The sequence below is a fragment of the Wolffia australiana genome, chromosome 5, assembly GCF_029677425.1.
Source record: "Wolffia australiana isolate 7733 chromosome 5, ASM2967742v1".
Classification (NCBI taxonomy): Eukaryota; Viridiplantae; Streptophyta; class Magnoliopsida; order Alismatales; family Araceae; genus Wolffia; species Wolffia australiana.
This window is the reverse complement of record NC_135839.1, coordinates 21,659,659-21,682,762: the sequence shown is the minus strand read 5'-3', so window position 1 is coordinate 21,682,762 and position 23,104 is coordinate 21,659,659. Positions and strand designations below refer to the sequence as shown.

The 23,104-nt window shown below is 42.1% G+C and overlaps 1 protein-coding gene and 1 long non-coding RNA gene across 2 annotated transcripts; one reads left to right on the top strand and one right to left on the bottom strand.

Annotated features, from left to right (window-relative positions):
- The first annotated feature begins 1,375 nt into the window (after nt 1–1,375).
- On the top strand, nt 1,376–20,569 carry EMB2753 (tetratricopeptide repeat (TPR)-containing protein). The gene is made up of 27 exons (XM_078576145.1): nt 1,376–1,504; nt 1,585–1,656; nt 2,499–2,577; nt 2,986–3,068; nt 3,149–3,298; nt 3,576–3,691; nt 4,527–4,632; nt 13,856–13,927; nt 14,027–14,142; nt 14,368–14,500; nt 14,729–14,806; nt 15,037–15,090; nt 15,200–15,270; nt 15,360–15,411; nt 15,503–15,598; nt 16,056–16,184; nt 16,264–16,346; nt 16,429–16,659; nt 17,139–17,271; nt 17,342–17,461; nt 17,940–18,071; nt 18,340–18,396; nt 19,181–19,278; nt 19,355–19,413; nt 19,499–19,610; nt 19,681–19,781; nt 20,103–20,569. The coding sequence occupies exons 2-27, from the start codon at nt 1,606–1,608 to the stop codon at nt 20,309–20,311; spliced, it is 2,721 nt and encodes a 906-aa protein (XP_078432271.1). The 5' UTR covers nt 1,376–1,504; nt 1,585–1,605; the 3' UTR covers nt 20,312–20,569.
- LOC144703870 (uncharacterized) lies at nt 20,545–22,262 on the bottom strand. The gene is made up of 3 exons (XR_013581655.1): nt 22,181–22,262; nt 20,814–21,133; nt 20,545–20,718 (listed from the first exon to the last, which is right to left on the bottom strand). It is a non-coding gene; the product is annotated as an uncharacterized LOC144703870 (long non-coding RNA).
- Between the last annotated feature and the right edge of the window lie 842 nt (nt 22,263–23,104).

The window sequence follows — 23,104 nt, the reverse complement described above, 5'->3', positions numbered from 1 at the left end:
ATAGAGGGAGAGAGACGCAGACTGGACAGAGAGCCTGAGAGAGAGACACCGAAAGAGGGCGAGATTGGCAGTTTTATTTGTTTGAGTGAGAGAGGAGATGAAGAGAGAGAGAGAAACTGTTTGTGTGCGTGAATGAGAGATATAGAGATAGAGAGTGTAGGGCTGTTGTCAAGAGCGTTTCAAAGATGAAATGCAAATAATTTAGTATATTGGCCTAATGACAGGTAACTTAGACGTAGGGGAGGGATTTTCTGAAATTTCTGGAATATCTAGAAATTTTAAAAGTTTGATTTTATTGGCATGTATGACAAAATTCATGTTTATATATTTGTAATTAGGTTCCTGTTTAGAACTCAAGCGACGTTGTCAAGGTGAAAATTTCCCTGCTGTTGAGCTGTTTTAAAATTTAAATGGGTTTCAATGGATGTCATAAGTGTAGGTTTTTTAAGTTAAATGGGCTTTCAAATACTGACCAATATTTAAGGGGCAGTATTCAAGGACATAAATTTTAAAGGTGAAAAGACATGAACAATACACGAAAAAATTCTTAAACAAAATTGAGTTATTAAAAAGAAAATTGGATGACGTGGAAGACGAAATTCATGTTTTTTCAGGAACATAGAAATTCATATATAGTTCTTTCGTAACATTAATATGGCAAATAAGGAAAAAAAGAAAAAAATAAAGTAACACAGGGCGAATATTTCTCAACAGTTTTGAGAAGTAAAATTTTTCGGCCGACAAATGTGGGAGATGGATTCTTTTTTCTTTCGGGAAAATAGAAATTAATAAATAGTTCTCCATAAATTTGGCGAGAAAAGTGGAAAATATAAAGGCACAGGACAAAAAATTCTCAACAGCTCTGGAAATTAATTTTTTTCGGGTGACATTTGTGGGAGACGAAATTGGTATGTATTCAGAAACATATAAATTCCTATCTAGTTCTCCAAAACACAAATATAGCTAAAAAAAAATTAAAAAAAAAAAATTAAAAAGAAGCACAGGAAAAAATTCTCAAACAATATCTAAAAATTAAAATTTTAACGGCGGTAAATATGGAGACGAAATTCCTGTGTGTTCAGGATCACAGAAATTCATTTATAATTTTCCATAACATGAACAGCACGAAAAAAAAGAAAAAAAAACCTAAAAGAAACACAGAGCGAAAATTTCTCAAAAAATTCAAGAAAATAAAAAAAAATTCCGGAAGCAAATACGGGAGACGAGATTCATATATTCTGAGACAACTAAAAATTCATATTAAATTATCCATCATTAAATTATCCAGGATGTTGGGACTATGGATGAATATTCCTAGACGTTTATACAAGAGATGGGCTAAAGAGCAATTTTTAGGATTTAAAGGGGTTTTTGCGCAGTAACCAAGCTGAATAGTCTAGACCAACCTTACGCTCTTGATCTCTTCGTTCTTCTTTCATCATACTTGCGCTGCCCTAAAACCCACATTTGTTCGCTATCCGCGGCAGCCATATCTTCGGATTCGGTTCATCTCTCTCTCTTTCTCGTTCTCTCTCTGTTTGTTTCTACTCCTGTTCAAGCAATCTCAGGCGTTTTTCTTTTCAGGGGTCAGTTTAGACTTTCAGAATGGGGTCGTCGCTCCCACCGAAGGAGAGCAATCTATTTAAGATCATCGTAGTAAGTTTTTCGATGTTCTTGTTCCGTTCTGAAGTGGGTTTTTCTTTTTTTTCACGGATTCCGTGGAATCAATGCGTTATGTGTCGTCTTGTCGCAAATGGTAGCTTTGAGTGTTTTATGCTGTTAATTCTCATACTTTATTGTGTTCTTGGTGTTTCCGTTTGTTCCCTTGGGCGAAGTTGATTTCGAATTTTTTGTGTTTGCGTTGTTTATTCGCGTCTCTGTGCCCGTTATGTAAGGCATGGTTTATAATTTAGCCTATTTAGAATATGCAATGTTCATCTTTATGGTATTCAATTTTCGTCGGGGATGAGTAATTCTACAGTTCCCTAGTGTAGACACCTCAAAAGGAGCTTTTATTCAATTTTCAAGAATCTTTATCATCTACGCTGCTACGTTTCTCCATTAATTTTCTCCTTTTTTATTCATTTCTCTGGTCAAATGCTGAAATCTTACGCGATCAAACAATCCAAGAAGGGATTAAAAGCCTCCTCAGAATCAATACATTTTATGCCACCCTAATCCTTATCAAATTCGTCCAAGAGTTGTCTATTCCTCATGTTTAATTTGGTAAAGCTATCGCATAGGTGTTATTTCTGTATCTCTCGTGAGTTGAAGTTTATTCCAAATTTGTGCTTATGGCCTCAATCCACGTCGTCATGTCCAATGTTTGAGTTATGGGAACTGTTTAAAATTGCAATTTTCATTTTTTAGGTTGTCAATTTTCTTTGGGAGATAAACCTGAAAATGATTTTTCAGCGATTATTATGAATCTTCATCTATGTTTCAGCGTTTTTCCATAAAGTTTGCTCATTTTTATTCATTTCTGTGCTTGAACGCAGAAATCTTATGAGACCAAACAATACAAGAAGGGCCTTAAGGCTGCTGATGCGATATTGAAGAAGTTTCCAGACAATGGGGGTATGAGAGCTCTGAACGATAGATTTCTATTTTAATAATTATGGAAACCGTGAATATTCACAGAATTTCCAGCTCTAGTTTTGAAATTTTGAGAATATTGTACGGTTTTAAGGCCTGAGTATTTTGGCTATATTTAAAACATTGTGCCTGACCTATAGATTTATGGGTTAATATGTTGTGGAGATATAATCGCTTCATGTCATTTGGTGAAACCATTTATTGGACCTCTTGTGACTTCTCATTTGGTTATACATTTCCAAATCGATACTGACAGGATTACTCCAGTGTCTTTTATGCACGATCTCATTGGAAATTCCGTAATCAAAAAATTTTCCGTGACTTCATTTCAGATCTTTATGTTTGGCATTTTAATTCTTCCTGGTTTTTCTTCTTCTTTTATCTTTGTAGAGACATTATCCATGAAAGGGCTAACGCTGAATTGTATGGACCGCAAGACGGAAGCATATGATCTTGTTAGACGTGGTCTCAAGGTTGTAAGCCTGTACTTCATCGGTGTTTGATTCATTTCTTTGGCTTATCATAGAAAATAATATGTAATTTGGCTGTGCAGAATGACCTCAAGAGCCATGTTTGCTGGCATGTGTATGGCTTGCTTTATCGGTCAGATAGGGAATATAGGGAAGCTATTAAGTGTTACCGGAATGCACTGAGGATTGATCCAGACAATATTGAAATTTTGCGAGATCTGTCTCTGTTACAGGTATCGTATTATTCAGTATTATTATATTTTACTATTATTCGATGTTTCAGTTACAAAAATTTTATTTGCGTCACTGTTGGTGGTCAATTATCCGGTTTATGAGGGATTTCATTGGAATCGATTCGTGAACATAATATTTATCTTTTCCCAATTAGTTGATACCGACTCTAGGTGGTGATTTAATTCTATGAAATAGGATTATCGTCTTCATGAATCATATTCATGGAGTTTACTTTGGCCATTGACTGAAAATAAGGTCTTGTATATCGTTCTCCAGGCTCAAATGCGAGACTTAGCAGGATTCGTGGAGACAAGGCAACGGCTTCTCAGTTTGAAACCCAACCATCGGTTGAACTGGATTGGCTTTGCTGTTGCTCATCATTTAAACAACGAGTATGTTTACGTAATTTTTTTTTTTCACTGGTTGTGTCCCTCTTCTTCGCTGCATTTTTTAGATAAAAAAGTACAATTTACTATTCTTCTTTTGATTCAAATATTAGATTTTTTATTCGGAAAATAAATTTTACTTTCACACTAATTAGTACTGCCCCATTCGACAGTGAAATATATACCAATGCACATGTGTCCCTCTATTTAGTTTTTATATCCCGTATTTCTTGTCTCTCTTTGTTCATTTTGGGACTTTCATTTCATCCTTGTATTTCAGTTTCTAACATGCAACTTAATATTCTGCTTGTATAAAGAGAAGAGATAAATTATTTCTTACTGAATCGTTTGTATGCAAACCATTAGATGAGTCATTTTGTTGATCTTGGTGCATTTGCTTTATTTTGATACATTTTGTTTTAATAGTAAACGATGGTGGATCATATTTGTTAGACTGCTGGACTATTTGTATCATAACAATAAACGATGATCAAACTATGTTGACTGTCTTTAAATGGCTTGGCGTTGCCTACTTGGCGAGGATTCTTAGACAACATTTTTGCTCTAAGAAAAAAAGCTGCATGCTGAGCGAGAATCACTTGCTTAACTTGTAGAATCAGCGTTTTCTATATCATCTAGGCGTGCTGTGTTGCAATATTGTGTAATTTGGTTAAGTCAACTTCATATATTGAAAACAGTCATTTATTTAACTCCTTTGAATTGAGTCATTGTCTCTTGAGGAGTCTAGGATACAAGATATAGGTTGCATGTCCTATTCATGATTATTGTGCTTTTAGTCTCTAGTTATTTATCTCACCCAAAATCATGGTTTCTGTGCTAGTGTCTCAAAGGCTGTTGACATCTTGGACGCCTATGAAGGGACGTTAGAAGATGATTACCCTCCAAGTAATGAGCGTTGTGAGCACAGTGAGATGCTTCTGTATAAGGTAAGCTATCGTCTGTGTTTCAGTGATCAAATATTTGGCTTTATTTTACGCTTCAGTCATGTACATTTGGGTGTTCAAGTGACAAGTAATCTAACTGTTCAGCTTGAAAAGAACTTGGATTGTTTTGAATTTAGAATTTCTTTTTACGTCATCGAGATTCCATTCTCCATGTTTTTATGTGAATTTATGTTTCATATTCTGGAAACTAAAAAGTACGGATATTATTCACGTGTATCATAATCTTTACATCAGATGCATTTAAGGGCATACTCTTAATCTATTATTGCAATTTTTTCAATTTGTTGTTTTTGTTAGCTGTCTGATTGTCGGTGTCCAGAATCATACAGTTACCATTTTCAGCTGAATGAGAATATTTTCGAAAGGCATTTACAGATGATAAGTCCGTGGAAATTATGTATTTACTATCTGGAATGAGAAAGAAAGGAAAAGAAAAAGCGATGAACTTTCCAATCTGTTGGGAGCCGCCTTAGTTCATAGATTATGGCTTTCTATCCAGCTGTTGCCCGTTTACTCTATTTTTGGGGTTATTTTATGTCCCCTCTGTACTTTGGTCATCTAATTGGGTTTTAGTCATATTGAAGAATATTTATTTTGAATCGTGTTGTGTTCACTGTTATATTTTTAAAAAACTAGCGAAATTAGACACTTTGATCTTGCCTGGTCATGAGGCGTGCAAGGATGTACTGTAGAGGCTATCTCAATATGACTGACTGCTCCTTCACCTGATAGCTAATTATTGTTGCATTTTTCTTTGCCATTTGCATATTTGTGTCTTTTTCAAAAATATGTCTCTTGACCTGGTAGAACTGTTAGTGGAAATTTTTTTTCTGAAAAAAGGATAGGGGAGTGTTAGGTTGCTCCATGGCTGGTCAACATTTGACCTAGCCGCCAGTCAGAGCAAGAGGAGGCGGGAGAGAAAGAAAACTCGTTAACTCTATTCCTTAGGGTTTCTCTGGTTTAAACCCCAGAGACTTACAAGTAAATGGGCTGGGCCAACAAGTAAAAACATGAGCGGATTGGCGAGTTAGTGGGCCTCTTATATGTGGGGCCCACATTTACACAAAACAAGTAAAGAAAGAAAGAAATAAAAACTGGAAGAAATAAATAAGCCCCTCTGCTAACATAATTTTTTTTCTGAAAAAGGGATAGGGTAGATTGTTGGACTGAGCTCCTGCAGAATCTCTCTCTCTCTTCTAATCTTCTTTCTTCCTTGAATGTACGTGGGCCATAGTTTATAAATGGCCCACAAGATTTCCTCTCTTCTATCTCTCTTTAATCTTCTATCTCCAGTGTAAGTGGGCCACATGATATAAGTGGCCCACAGGGGAGAAACCTTTTCTTTTATTCTCACTTAAAGCTCACGTGTGACCCTGTACTGGGACCCTTTAAAGGGTCCCAAACCCCTAGCCGTCAAAAGTGGAACTTTCTTTTTGTGTTGTCTTCCTCCAAAGGCGCCGCCCTAGGCTGGAGCTCTCTCTCCTCACCTCAGTCTCTCTCTCTTCACTCTGTTTGATCGTGTAACAGAGATCACACAAAGTCGGTGACCCTCCCAGTGAGATAAAAATATATTATCGATAAGTACATGTTGGACCTAAAAGGCCGGCCAGGGATGTGGCCCTGGGCCTTTACACCATGCAATGGTAAAACCCGCAGCTGTTTGTATCATCGCGTCCGTTGATGCTTCCCGTTCGTTGAAGATGACTTCGTTCCTGTGCAGCCATAGTGCCCAAAGTACTGAAGGATCGAACCTGTCCCTCTCGCTCCCTAGGTGGTCCACTTTGTATCGAGTCCCAAAATGTCACCTCTGATGCAATATCCACCCCCTTGAGTGGCTCACAGGTCCATACCGTTCGGGCAAAGGAGCAATCAAAAAGAGGTGAGCGCAATCCTCATCATCGTTTGTGGACAGAGCACACAATGCTGAAGCTTCTGGGAGCCATTTCTTCTGAAAATCTTTATCACTATTCTTCGTCGGAGGAGCAGCCAACAGAAAATGTTCACCTTATGGGGGAACCTTTGTCGCCATATGATACAACGTGTGTAGAGGACCCTCAGTTCCTTCCCTGCTTGTTCGCAACTGAGTTTCACATAAGCATCTCGAACAGAGAAGGATGTGCCTATCCACTTCCACCCATCCTGTGTCCCTCCTAGCGGGTGTAGGTGGATTAGGGTTTGCTGCAACCTTGTATAATCTTCCATTCTTTGGTCAGATAGGGTGTTGCCTAGGCATGGGATCCATGTGCCATCCCAACACTCGCTCACTGTGGCATGAGGGGTCCTTACAAAGGCATACAAGCGTGGGATTTCTGCCTTCAATGTGCCTTGGGGGGACCATGCGTCTAGCCAAAACCGGAATGCTGTGCCATCTCCTTGCTTGGCTTCAAAGAAAACAAAGACTTAAGGAAACACATACCTCAACCCTTGCCAGAATGCCGAGGCTGCTCAGACTGGATATCCATGAACTTCCTAGTTCAAGCTCGAGCCATACATGTCTTTCAAAACTATTGTAGCCATCAATGTATTGTGGCCCTTAAGTCTGTACACCCACTTGGCCAGTAATGCTAGGTTGAGATCTTGCAATTTCAGTACTCCCAGTCCCCCCGAGCGAACTAGTCTGCACACTATATCCCACGATATGAGGGATATCCGCCTCCCTTCCTCCGATCCTGAACTTTTCCATAAAAATCTTCTCATCATACTTTCGAGACGCTTCGTTGTCCCCACTGGTAGTTTTAATACTGAGAGGTAGCAAATAGGTATTGCTGACAGCACGTGGCGTTGTAGCACCAACCGTCCAACTTCCGCTCCAACTTCCCCTTGATAACATTCTGCTTTGCCATCCCTCCAACTTCCGCTCTATCTTCTCTACTACTAGATGCCAGTCTATAGATTTGATATGACCCTCTGTCAATGGGAGACCCAGATATTTCATGAGAAGTGTATCACTAGGTGTCCCCAAGGCTATAGAACAGAGAGCTTCCTCCTCTTGCGATAATCCAAAACTGACAAAGGCTGATTTGGCGTGGTTAGTGTGCAGTCTCAAGCAGTCTGTGAAAAGATCAAGCAGGATGGATAGATTTTTAGCCTCCTCAGCACCCTCTATGAAAAAAGTGGTATTGTCTGCATATTGCAGAAGAGGAATACCTGCCGGGAAACTAGGGGTCTGAAAACCTTTCAGCAGGCGGTTGGAGCAAGCCTCCATTGTGCTCATGACAAGGGCATCCACGGCCAAGACAAAGAGTAGCGGGGCTAGAGGGCATCCTTGTCTAACCCCTCATTGCAATTGAATCCAACCTCCTTCGGGGCGTCCGTTCACCAGCACCGCGAAAGAGTGGGATGTTTGTTCGAACGTCCTCGTATCTCCCTTTAGATTTCAGCAACTGTAAGGTTTATTCTAGGTAGAAAAAAAAATTATTTATCGGGTTCTTTTCTCATACAAATGAAATGAATTAACATTTTGACTGACCAAGGCCCGGGAAGATATTATTGCAAGCTTTCTTTCAAATAAAGATATTATGGCAAGCTGTTTTGATCAGACATGTTGCTTTCTGTCCATCTAGTGGCCGTTTCCCAGATCCCCGATTTTTAGGTTTTCCCTTCCGCTCTAGAAGCAGCAATTATCGTTTTTGAAATTGAAGAAGTGTTAAGAGAGGAAGAGAGAAGATAATGACATAACTCCAATGGAGTACATGTGTGGGTATATATATACCCTAGGAGAGAGAGAATGATAAGAGGGCTAATGGGCTTATAGAATAGGGCCCATTAGCCCATAAGGCGTAATATCTCACTAACACCCCCCCCGCAAGCGAAGTGTGGATGTCATCCATGCCGAGCTTGGACACTAGGAGAGGGCAAGATAGTCCTTTGGTGAGGACATCAGCAGCTTGATCAGCGGATGGAACAAACTCCAAGTCAAAGATGCCCTCGTCCACGCGCTCCTTGAAGAAGTAGCGGTGGAGTTCCATATGCTTGATTCGTCCCTGTTGGCCAGGGTTCTTTGCCAAAGCGATTGCCGACTTGTTGTCGCAGTAGAAGTGGATTGGGCCTGAATACTCCACATGAAGGTCATGGAGGATCCCGTATATCCACTGGCCTTCAGAGGCCCCATCGGCAAGTGCCCGGTATTCGGCTTCAGCACTGGAGCGGGACACTTTGTCCTGCTTGCTGCTCTTCCAACTGACAAGACTGCCGAAGACAAAAGTGCAGTACCCCGTGGTGGAACGACAGTCCACAACTGAGCCGGCAAAGTCCGCATCAGTGTACACCTTCACGGTCCGCTCCATACTCCGAGGAAAGAACAAGCCCTTCCCGGGGCAGCCCTTTAGGTACGCAAGTACCCGGTTGGACGCCTGACGATGGATCTCCCGCGGAGAGTGCATGAACTGACTGAGGAGGTTGACGGCGAAACTGATGTCGGGGCGGGTGTGGGTCAAGTACAGGAGTTTCCCCACCACCTGCCGGTACTGATATGCGTTCACCGGTGCTGAGTCCTCCCCCTTACCCAACTTGACGTTAGGGTCAATGGGAGTACTAACCGGCGCACACTCGGTCATGCCTGTCAAGGCCAGTTGGTCGACGGCATACTTCTGCTGTGACACAAAGATCCCCCGGGGGGAGTAGGCCACCTCAAGGCCGAGGAAGTAGCGAAGAGGCCCGAGGGCCTTGATCTCGAACTCCTTGGCCAACGCAGAGCTGAGGCGGCCGGCCTCTGCAGAATTGGACCCCGTGATGAGGATGTCGTCGACATACACGGTCAAGATGGAGACACCCGCGGGACTGTGATGGAAGAATAGGGAGGCATCCCCATTGCTCTGAGTGTAACCCTTGGTCTTCATGACCGAAGAGAACCGACCGAACCACATCCGCGGTGACTTTTTCAGTCCATAGAGAGACTTCCGCAGCTGGCAGACGGTGCCCGGAGGACCAAGGGTATACCCGGGAGGTGGCTGCATGTACACCTCCTCCGTCAAGTCACCGTGGAGAAATGCATTCTTCACATCAAACTGTCGTATCGGCCAGTCGGAGTGAGCCGCAAGCGCCAAGAGGAGACGGACTGTTTCCATCTTCGCCACAGGAGAGAATGTCTCGAAATAGTCCACGCCATACGACTGAGTGAACCCCCGAGCCACAAGTCGAGACTTGAGGCGCTCGAGAGTACCATCGGCACGATGCTTCTTGGCATGAATCCACTTGCAATCCACCGCCCTCTTGCCAGGAGGAAGTGGAACGACTTCCCAAGTGTGGTTCTTGAGCAAGGACTGCATCTCCTCATCCATCGCCGTTTTCCAATGAGGAGAAGCAAGAGCATCAGATAGGCGACGAGGAAGTGGATGCGACTCGATGTGAGAAAGAAAGGACCGGTAGGAAGGGCTTAGCCGGTCAAAAGAGAGATAGTGAGATAAGGGGTAGAGAGGTGTGCGAGTGCACTGACAAACCCCTTTTCGAAGGGCGATGGGCCATCCCAACTGAGCGTCATCATCAGTAGGCGAGGGAGACGCATCGTCCGACGGAGGAGCGGAAGCAAAGGGGGGAGAAGAGGCTAGCTCCCCGGGGGTAGAGAGAGGCTCCCCGGGGGAAGGAGGTGCACTAGGAGAAGGATACGGTGCACCGAGAGTAGAAGGTAGCTCCCCGGGGTGAGAGAAGGACTCCCCGGGGGAGGGGGGTGCACTAGGAGGAGAATACGGTGCACCGGGAGATGAGGCGGTAGGGGGCAAGGGAGAAGTGGACGTGGCGGGAGACAGCGACAGTGGAGGAATGGGTCCCACAAATGGAAAGGGTTCCAAGGAAGGAGTCGAAGAAGCCTCATCCAGCGGAAGGCGTGACGAGGTAGAGTCACCAAAATAAGACTCATGCTCGGCAAAGGTGACGTTTGCCGAGATGAAAAACTGCCGAGACGGAGGGTGGTAACAACGGTAACCTTTCTGGAGAGAAGCGTACCCGACGAAGACGCACCGAAGAGTTCTAGCATCGAGCTTCGTGCGAGAGCGAGCCGTGTCGTGGACGTACGCCGTGCACCCGAAGATGCGAGGGAGTAGTCCAGTCCGCAGCAAGAGATGGGGGAAAGCCGTGGGGAGACGAGCCAGTGGGCTGACAAACCTGAGGGGCTGGGAGGGGAGACGGTTTACGAGATGGGTACTCGTTAAGACCGCCTCACCCCAATACGCCCACGGAACAGAATAGTTCAGCAGAAGGGTACGGGCGGTCGACGTGACATACCCGATCCGACGTTCCGTCATACCGTTCTGTTCAGGGGTGGCCACACAGGAGGACTCGTGGAGAATCCCATGGTCAGCAAAGTACGTGGCCAGCTCGGTGTTGACGAAGTCCCGCGCGTTATCGGAGTGGAACCGCTGAATACCCCGGCCAAACTGAGTACGAACCATGGTGCAGAAGTGACGGACCGTCGGAGCAACCTCAGATTCGGCGGTCAACAAGTAAACCCAGGTGTAGCGGCTGGCCTCGTCAACAAAGATCTGAAAGTATCGGTGGCCCTTGAGGCTGGCCTGCGGGGCGGGTCCCCAAACATCACTATGGATGCGAAATAATGGAGTGGATGAGTGCGAGGTGGACGGAGAAAAAGATGAACGACGGTGCTTTGCCAACTGACAGGCTTCACACACAATAGTCTGAAGTTCCAATCCAGTACACATCGAAGGAAAAAGACGCTGTAAAACTGAAAATGGCGGGTGACCCAGCCGTTGGTGAGCCAACTGGAGACTTCCCATACGCTGCACATCCGCCGGTCGGATTTGGCGGTGAAGTAGGAAGCACCGAGAGCGTCCCCCATCGTCCAACAACAGCAACCCGTTCTCCCGCCTAATCGGTGTAGTCCGACCCACCTTGTCAGACAGAAACATCCCGTCAGGCTAGAGGTGAAAGGAACAGGACAGACTGTCAACCAAACGCTGAGGAGACATAAGGATAGCTCGCAGGGCGTGGACATGAAGAACATTGCTGACCACTCCGAGGCCGTCTACAAAAACTGCCCCAATTCCAGCAACACGCAACCGTCCACCACCGGCTGTAAGAACTGTACGGTCCCCACTATGCCTTTCGTAGGATACAAACCGGTCATTGAACGGGGTCATGTGTTCGGTTGCCCCCGAATCAAGAACCCAGCTCGTATCCGATATGAGAGGCGAGTGGGGAGCCATGTGACCACAATACCACTGTTCAGACGGAGAGAGAGAGAACGCACCAAATCCACCTAAGTGTGCCATGGACTGAGTCGGAGTCTGCATGGTAGCCACTTGGTCACGGAGACGGGCCAAGTCAGCTTGGAGGTGCTCGATAGTCGCCGGGCTGGTAGAGGGGGAAGAGGAGGATGCGACCATAGCTTTCCCGTCGGTAGTCTCCTTTTTCCCGGTTGTCGTACTGACGCTTCTTGCACCACTTACGAAGATGTCCAGGCTTGCTGCAGTAGGAGCAAATCAGCACGGAGGGGGCCACCTCCGCGGTGGGAGCAGGAGCGGGCGAGGGAGGACGGGCGAGGAGGGCAGTCGAGTCACGGGCGGGGAGAGAGTGCCAAGAACATGGAAATGGCTCTCCTCTTCCTGGAGTTCCTTCACCAAGTCGTCAATGGACGGAAGGCCGTCCTTGCGATGTAGGGCACGGCGCCGAGTGTCGTCATACTCCTTGTTGAGACCATAAAGAAACCCCAAGAAGCGGAGGCGAAGAGTGTTCTGGAATGACTTGCATGTCGGATCATCCGTCGGCAAGTAGTAGTCCACCTCGTCCCACAGCTTCTTGTGTTCCAGCGCATAGTCCGAGATGGACAGTGTGCCCTGGCGAAGGTTGCTGGCTTTGGCCACTAGCATAAAGAGGCGCCAGTTGTCCCCTTCGCGGCCGCAAAAGGTGTTGGCCTGGTCCCAAAAGCCCTTCACGGTGGAGCAGCGAGGAAACCGGTCACGGAACGAGGGTCCCAGGGAGGTCGTGTAGAGCCAACCAAGGACGAAGTGTTCCTCGGCTTCCCACGCCGCATAGTGCGGATGGGTCGGTGGAAGAGGGGGTTGCGTACGATGCTTGAACAATTGGCGAGCCTTGAGAGTGGTCTCGACAAAGTGACACCACTGTAGCAAATTCGGGCCCTGGAGACACGTCAAGTCGGGAACCGCCGGCAGGGAATGAGTAACCTTGTGTGACAAGGGTTCTCGTTGAAAATCTGCATCGGTGAAGCCGTCGGCTGTGATGGCCGGTTGACGAGTCTGACCCGTGGAGTAAAGTTCCTCCGACATCGGAACCGTGGCAGTAACTGAGACTGCTGTTGTAACTGGGGCTGCAGCTCGTGCTGTGGCTGCAAGTTGCGGCTGCGGCTGCGGCTGCGGCGGCGGCTGCTGGCTGCGGCTGCGGCTGGCGTGCGGCTGCGGCTGGCGCACAGCGGCGGCTGCGGCTGTGCGCGGCTGCGGCTGGCGCTCGGTTCTCCGGAAGCTCCGCGGGCTGGCTACAGCTCGCGCTGTGGCTGATCCGTCGGTCACGCATCGGTTCGCTAAACAGCGAGAGGGTGATGTCAAACCCTAGAGGTCAGAGCTCTGGAGCTCTGATACCATGTTAAGAGAGGAAGAGAGAAGATAATGACATAACTCCAATGGAGTACATGTGTGGGTATATATATACCCTAGGAGAGAGAGAATGATAAGAGGGCTAATGGGCTTATAGAATAGGGCCCATTAGCCGATAAGGCGTAATATCTCACTAACAAGAAGAGACAGGAGAGAAGGTGGGGGGGGCAAGAGACGTTAAGTTTGGGGATCAGAATCTCCTCCAATCCTTTCAGAATCCCTCGTTATTATGTTAGACTCATATTTATGGTGTTGTATAGAACCTTCTAGAATCCTTGACTCTTCTATATCTATCTAGAATTTCATAGGATCTACTTGAATAGTATAGTTGAACATTCTCATCCTGCCATCTAACATTTGCCTGTTTGTGTGATTGAACAGGGAGAATCTGTCGTGGTGTGTTGCAAAATTAAAATAAGGCTAAGATGTTCAAAATTTCATAATTACAACTAGTCGTAATAAGTTTCAAAATTTCGAAGGTGGAGCACCGGTTTCCGGGTGGTCTTCCCTACTTTTCTTTCTTCCAAAAAAAAAGTTTCAAAATTTCCAGATTGTTGACCTATATCTTAGTACGATGAGCTAGCTAAAGGCTGCAATCCTAGCATTTATTCTGCTCTCGCCTGATCGTTCACACATTTATGCAGATTTCCTTGCTGGAAGAATGTGGGCTTCTCGATAAAGCACTTGAAGAAATGTGCAAGAAAGAAGCTAAAATTGTTAGTGCAGACGACGTTATTTTCTGCGGGCTTGACTCCTTCCTTATGGCTCCCTGAAATGGTTTCTTACCCCACTGCTGATTTCTCATATCGTGCCAGGTGGATAAACTGTCATTCAGGGAACAGATGGTTTCTATTGTGGTGAAGCTTGGCCGCCAAAGTGAAGGAGAGAAATTGTACAAATCCCTGCTTTTCATGAATCCCGACAATTACAGGTATCTTATTTGTTTATCTTTTCACGTTCCGATGTATTTTTTATTAGGTTGTGGTTACTTCCTATTGTATAAAGCTTTAAGAAAATTGTGTAGTTCTCCAATTTCAAATTTCGGAAGTTCATGATGAGTGAGCACTTCTTCTTTCAAAAAAAAATTGACGGGTAGTTTTGGTTGTACCTTAAAGGAGATGACTGTTAATCATTTTATTGATTATTTTTTCGCCAGATATTATGTTGGCTTGCAGAAATGCCTTGGATTATATTCCGAAAGCAACAATTATACTGCTGAAGAAATTGCTCGATTAGATGATTTGTACAAGTCCCTTAGAGAGCAATACAGCTGGTCGTCTGCTGTTAAGGTGACTTTTCTGGTCCCTCGATGATTTACTTTCTTATTTTCAAAATTTATCCCAAGGGTTCATGTAGGATCAATGGATCTCATATGCTGTTCACAAAACTTGATCGTGTTATATTTCCATATTATTATTCGTCTTAAAAGAGTCTGCCGTAAAATTCCTAAAAAAAAGAATATGCTGTTACTATTGCGTTTTACATATCTTCTTATTGACTCCTAAGTTTTGGTGTAGAGAATTCCACTTGATTTCCTCCAAGGAGAACGATTTCGGGAAGCTGCTGATCAGTATGTCAGACCGCTCCTAACTAAGGTTAAAATTTTCTTCAGCAATTGTTATTTTTGAAATGTCCATCATTCTTTTATGTGCAACCTTGGTACAACCTGCTGTTGATTTTGGCCTGTAGTCTGAAGGTCGTAAGGCTAATTCAGCTGTTGCGTTTCTTTTTTCTTTTACTTGCGTTTCTTTGTTTGTTTGGCTTGCTATTCAGCTGTTGTTTGTGTTCTCATGTCTCGATCATATTGTTTTTCTTTTTTATACAGGGCGTGCCCTCATTGTTTTCTGATCTCAGCCCTCTTTATGACATTCCAGACAAGGTTTGTGCTGCGTTTCAAGCAATACGTTGTCTGAAACAAATGATATCAATCTTTCTTTCTCTATGAACCTAATTCGAATATTATTTTTTTTCCATCAAAATTTTCGCAGGCAGACATTCTAGAGCAGGTGTTCCTTGAGATCGAAAGTTCAGTTCGCTCTTCTGGAAAGTTCCCTGATGAGTAAGATATACATATCAAGAAACTTTTCTACTATTTCTTTGTTTTGCTGCCTTTTAACGTGAGAAACATCTGTTTAATTTGAATTGCAGATCTCAGGAGCCTCCTTCAACACTCTTGTGGACTCTATTTTTACTGGCCCAGGTTGATCATCGGGCCTATTTTGCGTTCATTTCTGCCTTTCTTTTTTTTTCAGGTTATGAACTAATGTCGAATTTAATGGGTTTTCCTGCAGCATTTTGAAAGGCGCGGCCAGTATGATATTGCTCTTGCTAAAATTGACGAGGCAATCAAGCATACCCCGACTGTGATTGACCTGTACTCAGCAAAAGTATTTTTTCCTCTTTTTCTCATTTCATTACTTTTTTTATGATTTGGTATCCTGTGTATTGCGGATGGCTTCTATTGTAAAATCTGTGCGATATCGATTCTGTTAATTTCTTGTTATTCTGCGTCAGTTCTCCCTATCATTTATTCATCATTTGACACAATTCAAATTTGGGCTCCATGAACTATTTATTCATCTCACATTTTTTATTAATTTTTAATTTTTCATTTTCATTATATTCCAGTGTGCCTTCTATTGTAGAATTTACATAGACCCCATTCCCAGTGATTACGTAATTCAAGATACATTCGTGTCTTGCTGTGTCTTTCTCCCTCTCATATATGCTTTAATATGAAGGCCGTCAAAGAGGCACGATATCGATTCTGAAATTACCGGCAACTATTTGTAATTTTCAATTTTTTTTGCGTGGAGAGCAAATATCTGAAATTATGCATTACAGAGCAGAATATTGAAACATGCGGGTGACTTACCTGCCGGTGCTGCTTTAGCCGATGAAGCTAGGTCAATGGACCTTGCCGACCGTTTCTTGAACAGTGAATGTGTAAAGAGGATGCTTCAAGCCGATCAAGTAAGGACATTTTTCTTATTTTTTTTCTCTTAATTCTTTATTCGGGTATATTTTAAAACTTTTATCCATGGGAAAAAAGGTGGCCCAAGCGGAGAAAACTGCGGTTTTGTTCACGAAGGATGGGGACCAGCATAATAATCTTCACGATATGCAATGCATGTGGTACGGTATCATACCTTGTGTCATCGATTTTTCAGTATTTGGTGCAGTAGCTTCCATTCGCTTGATAAAAAAATCTTTAAAGGTACGAGATTGGCTCTGGTGAGAGCTACTTCCGTCAAGGCTCACTTGGCCAAGCTTTAAAGAAATACTTGGCCGTTGAGAAGCACTATGCCGATATGACAGAAGACCAGTTCGACTTCCATTCATACTGCCTACGTAAAATGACTCTGCGATCCTATGTGGCAATGCTGAGATTTCAAGATAGACTGCACTCGCATCCGTATTTCCACAAGGCTGCTGCCGGAGCCATTAGGTACAGCTTTCTGTGATCTTTGAAAAAGAACTTTTCTGTGACTCGAATGCAAGAAAATGGCTTTACTTATCTGATTTTCTCGAAATTTCAAGATAACTGTTGTAATTTTTTCCCCGAAGAAACTGTTGTAATTATTTTACGTAATATTTTTTTTGAATAAATTATTTTACCTCTTTTTGGACAAATTATTTTACCTTTTTTTGAATTAATTATTTTACCTTTTTTAAATAAATTATTTTACCTATTTTAAATTGTATTTTAAATGTGAAACTAATAAAATAAATGGTACATTTTTCTACTTGAATGCAAGAAAATAGCTTTGCTCATCTGATTTTCTCACAATTTCACAATTTCATAGACATTGGCTTCAACCGACATTATCATAACATGGCCACCTCTTTAAACAAAACATCACTTTTCTGACCATGCATTCAAGGTTGGGTCATAATACTTAAGATTCTTGTGCGGTGACATTACAGATGTTACTTGAAATTGTATGACTCACCGTTGAAATCCGCAACTGAAGAGGATGAGGCGGCAGCGCAGATGCTTCCTTCTCAGAAAAAGAAGCTCAGGCAAAAACAACGAAAGGCAGAAGCTCGGGCCAAAAAGGTATTCATAAATTCCCCTTCTGTTACCCTTATCCATATTTTCTATCGCTATATAACAAGTAGTAATTCAGGAGGCTGAAGAAAAAGAAAAACACAATGAAGAATCAAGTTCTTCTACCGTATCGAAGTCAGGTAAGCGTCAGCAAGCAAAGCCTGTTGATCCCGATCCTCGCGGTGAGAAGTTGGTACAGGTGAGGGCTCTTCTTAATGTTTTGTGCTAATATTTTTGCTATTAGGTTGCTTCTTTAAAAAATAAATCTTTTTCCCGAAAGAAAGAGCTTTATAGAGAGAAGGATACATAAGAAGGGAGACAAAGTGCTGTCTCGATTGACAGCATCCTGGATGATGTGGATAATTTTATTTCATATTGATTTAGGAAGGAGTGAAGGTTGGAAAGAGGACAAATCTTGTTTTTCGTGCATTTTACATTCATATATATTATTAGCTTGGATTTGATTACCGATCTTGGTTGATCTTCCATATTTTTCTTCAAATAAAGAAGAGAGAGAGAAAGGAATCCTGACAAAGTGCTTCCTTAGGGCCACCTCGATTACCTTTCACCTTTTTGCCGTCTATTGTCTTCCTGCCAAGTCATTTCTATCTTAGTTTTGGGAATAATAAATGTGAAAAGTCTTTTCAACTTAGAGATCCATGTATGACTTGATGCAGGTGGAGGATCCATTAGCAGAGGGTACGAAATATTTAAGATTGCTTCAAAAAAGCTCTCCCAAGTCCATGGAGACCCACTTACTCTCTTTTGAGTTGAATACGAGAAAGCAGAAGGTCTTGCTTGCTCTTCAGGTATTTTGACGCTTTGTACTGTTTGAGATTCATATTTTAGTTTATTTTGATTTTTACCATTGTTGTCTTATTTATGTCGGCAGTAGGTTAGTTTTTTTGAAGAAAAGAGGAAAATCAACTGAAATCGGTGATTAACCCAATCTTTTATATATACTGCTGAGGAAGATGGTTTAATCTGCTCAAGTTGATGGATTATTTTTCTTTGAGAAGTTACTTTGAGATATATAGATTATGTCCTGCTCTTACCCTGTTTGTGTTTTATCTGCAGGCTGTTAAGCATTTAGTAGCTTTAGATGCAAACGATCCTGATTCGCACCGTTGCTTGGTAAGATTTCCTTCTTTTATTTGAAAATTTGTCTTTTATTTTGCTGAATATTGGAAGCAGAAGGTCGATGTGATGGCGTACTAGAATATTTGTTAGGTCTAAGGGAAGAGGAGAAATTAGACTTTTGTTAAGTGAGATCTATACGGCAGAGTATTTATAATGGGAATATTGGAAAGGAAATTGATTTTTTCTCCTACATTTGTCCAGATATATTTTCCTTTTTCACTTGGTTATCCATAGATTCAGTCTGAATTGGTCTTTCAGTTACTTGTTTGGGGGAATTTTGTTGGCCTTGATTTTTCTGTAACCCATTCAAGTCGTTACATTACCCCTTTCAAATACTCTAAAATATAATAGAGTACATTTAATAACAAAGTAACTCAGTTTGTTATTAAATGTTATTAAGCAATGAACTGCTGATATCAGTCAAATGTTTTCCATCGTTTATCGAAACACCAGTGAATTTGAAGCCCTAGTAAACGGCTCAATTATCCGTTGAAAATCATCCCAAAGTCTTTTTGCACGAGACGCTAAAATTCTTGACAAACAAATTAAAATTAACGATAGCATCTACATTCAATTAGTTTAAAATATAATGCTTTCCTTAAAAAGTGTTGCCCGTCGAACAGAAAGTTCAGTATAAAGTTCCAGGCAGATTTTTTTATTTCACCTCAGCTTTTAAAAACTTAAATCGCAACGTTTTGTGGCAAAATAACAGTTTTCAAAAACTTGTTGATTTATGAAGTGCTCGCCTATTCATGTCCTTCGTGATTCTTGGTTGCAGATAAAATTTTTCCATAAGCTGGGTAGCATGGGAGCTCCGGATACAGATGCGGAGAAACTTATTTGGCAAGTTTTGGAAGCAGAAAGACCAAACATCAGGTGATCTTGAACAGTTTACCTGTTCTCTCCTCTTCATTTCGTAATATTTTCCACTGAATGAAAATATTGTCATCAGTCAATTGCAAGGCATGTCTATGGAGCAAGCCAACCAGGACTTCCTCGAGAAAAACCAAGGTCTGTATGCTGAAAAATTATAAACTCCGATCATATGATATTATTTTCTAATATATTCTAATGCACAAAACTTCTCGACTAGCAGATTCCTTGATGCACAGAGTTGCGGCTGCTGAGATGCTTTATTTGCTGGCACCTCACAAGAAGTCGGAGGCGATTAAGCTGATTGAGGACTCCGTTAATAAGCCCCTCGAAAGGCAGATTTCTCCAACGCTACTCTCAGGTTTTAGTTGGTTTGCCTCTCTCTAACCCTTGGTTTTGGATCAGAAACGAAGCGTTTGGTAGGGTTCTTACATGGAATCTGGAAGACTGCGTCTCGGTTCACAAGCTGCTTCAAACGGTCTTCAACGATTCCGATTCAACGTCAAGTGAGTATAACTCTCCAAGTCAAATATTTCCAATAATATCAAGCTCCCAAACCCATGACTTATTCCATAAAAAAATTCGAGAAGTCCTCTTCATTTCGAGACCAATTCCCCTTTTTTAGCATCTCCAGGATGGAAGTAAAAATCATATCTTTCCTAAAACATTAAATGCAGCAAATCCATGGGCTTTTGTTCCCCTCAAATCATCTCCAAGGGGGGAAAAATAACAAATATTTCCTTAAAAAACAAACCCATGTCTTGACCCCCTATTTTTTTTAAATGTCTATTTTCTTTGGAGATGAAATCTCATCTTTGCCTATACAGGATGGAAGGCTCGGTGCGCAGAGTATTTTCCCTATTCATCTTACTTTGAAGGCAGACTCAGCTCAGTTGTGGCCAACAAAGATCAAGGGCTATCCACATCACCAGAGAACGGGGTTGCTGAGATGAACCACCATCATGAAACTGACATTGTTGATCCAACTTCCCTGGTTGGGAAATTGGATCAACTTTCCATGGAAGCGAAGGCGTAGATTTCGATTTATTTCAAGCTCCAATGTTCAAGCCCCGATTTCATCATCTTCAGATCGAAAGAAATAGATTCAAGAACGGGCTCCTGCGTTTTGATCGGCATAATCGATGTAAATTTGGCAGGGCCCCAATCGGCGCTGAGTTTTCATTTTCAGGTAGTACCTACCCATTTCATGTGGGATACTTTCATGGTATTCATTCCTTTGTTGTATCTCTAAACTGCAATTCCTTGATCTAGGAAAAAAATTTTGTTTTTTATCTGTTACTTTTGTCTGGTCTACAAACAAGAAATGAAAGCCACATTTATCGTTCATACCGGGTCTTCATCTGATGGCACAGCTTATGCCTGATGAGAGGAGCTCGCCTTGTCAAGATGATCATCATCATCGCTGCTGTTGGCGTCAACACCCTGCTAAACCAGTAATTTAACTCTGGTTAATGGCGTTGATTATGAAGAAAATTAACCATGGTTAGTGGGCAATGAATGAGTCATTCGGTGCATGCCTCGAGTTGTATTAACAGTCTCTCCGCCTCGAAGACGTCGCCGCAGGCTTGAATTACTCCGGCGATTGATTCCTCTGAGAAGTTGGGAAACTGAGAGATGAGGTAGTCCATCTCAATGTCATGTTCTTTGTGTTCATCTTCAGAGGGTTGTTTAGATTTGGAGATTAGGGTTGTTTTGCCTTCGTCTTCTTTAAGATCGGTAGCAATTCTGTGCTGTTGATCGGTTGAGTTTTTGGTGTTTGGAAAGAATGGCGCCGCGTTTGGGTTCAAGGTTGATTCTGACTTCTCCATGAGAAAACCTGGATCAATCAGATCAGAGTCTGCAGAAAATGATGTGATAAATTAGGCAAAATTTAGCAGTCTATTGGAATTTAATTCTTTACCCAAAATTTAAAAAGTTGTAAAGGGTTGTTAGTCCCTCTTGTTTCCTTTGAATCACTTGTCCATGCCCGTCTAATAGATTGCATTCAGCTGACTACGTCGATCATACGATCAGTAAATTTCCCAATAATTATCAGGTTTCAAATGAAAGCGAGGGGAGATATGGGGAAAAACATATTTCGTTCAGCTTTTTTTACCCTAAAAACTTCCCAGAAATTTCGGAGTTCAACAGATCTGTAATTTTGACCAGAAACTTCCTAACAATTTTCAGGTTGAAAATGCAACGGGGAGAAGAAATAGAAAAAAACTTCTCATCCTATCAGATTTTTTCCGCAGTAAGACGCGAGAAATTTCCAATTATTTTCAGGTTCTTTGTGTTCATGAAAAGAAAAAGAGAAATAAGACGCTAATAAAAATGATAACGAAGCTGCAAGAATCAAGCAAAGACGAGGGCAGGAAAGATCATCAAGATAAAAAATTCTAGGAATTAACCCCCAATTCTCATGAAATCTTTCCGTCAGCATTTGACAGATTTCAAGGACATGGAAAAGACAATTATTTTTTTCTTCAACTTTTCAGGTGATGATATCTCGCAAAATTTTCAACCCATCGTAGCAAAAGGAAAATCAACAGGAATGCGATCCTCCGGATTCTAGTCGCAAAAAATAAACAGTAATCACCACGATAATGAAGAAGCAATCAAAATCTTGGCAAGCCTGAGGTTAATGGCGAAGATCAGGAACTCATACAGACATAATACTTCCAAAAAGATGATCACAAGAGGCAAAACGAATCGGAATTCAAGGAATCGCGAACTTTCGGAAGAGCCACACAACCCTAGAATTAAACCAAATCATCTATATACGACGATAAGAAAAGCAAAAAGATGAAGCGCAGTTCACATGTACACATCGGAAAAAATTCCAAAAGATAACTACAATTCTGACATGAAAAGCAAAAAAAAACTGGGCCAGAAGGGTATGTACCGATTTTCTTGTCGTGAGCTCCGAATGTGCTATCAAGAAATTTAGATTCGCGGCCTGGCGATCATGAAAAGCGAGAGAGATGACATTATTGACATATAAGTAGTCGGGCGGGTAACTTAAAGATCACAAAAGGTAAATTTTATTATTTAAAATACGACTTAGTTTATTCGATTCTGTGCATATTGCTCCTTTCCTAACTGAATTAACCTGTGTCAGAACTTTATGGAAATTTCTATATGAAAACAATCAGAAACTTAAATACATGTCATGCCAGAGTGGATACAACATGGTAAGAACTTTGATATTAAGTGTGTTGTGGTGGGCGGAATTTTTTTGACAAAAAGATTGATCACACAGTGTATTAATACCATCACACAGTGTAAAAATTATGGGCAAAAATGAATATCTTTGAGACACCCAGAAAAAGTTTTTGAAAAGTAAATGAGAAAGGCTTTGTTGGATTTTTAAACATATTTTTGGGGTATTTCTTTTTCTAGATTGACATGTTTTTGAGGTATTAACATGCTTGGATGATTATTAAGACTGATATTAATTTCTGGATTCCCTCAGATCTAGATCCTCACTGTCAGTGTGACCAAGCTTTTTGAATAAGGGAGAGAAAAAATAAAAATCAAGATTAAACTTTCTTTTGCACAGGTGTGATTGCCTTCTTACATCAGTCACCTCATTTCCACTGATGATGAAGATCACCCTTTTCCCAAACCACTATGTCCACCTATTACAACTATTAAGGACTTGAGTGGTGTTCGCATGTCCGAGATCTGGATGAAATCAAGACAATTTCAGATACCAGGTATCTGATATCAGATGGATATCGGAACATACAAAATAGGGTTCAGATTGATACTGGATATTGGAAACCAATAACCTGATATTGAATATTGAGGTCCATACCGAAAATTG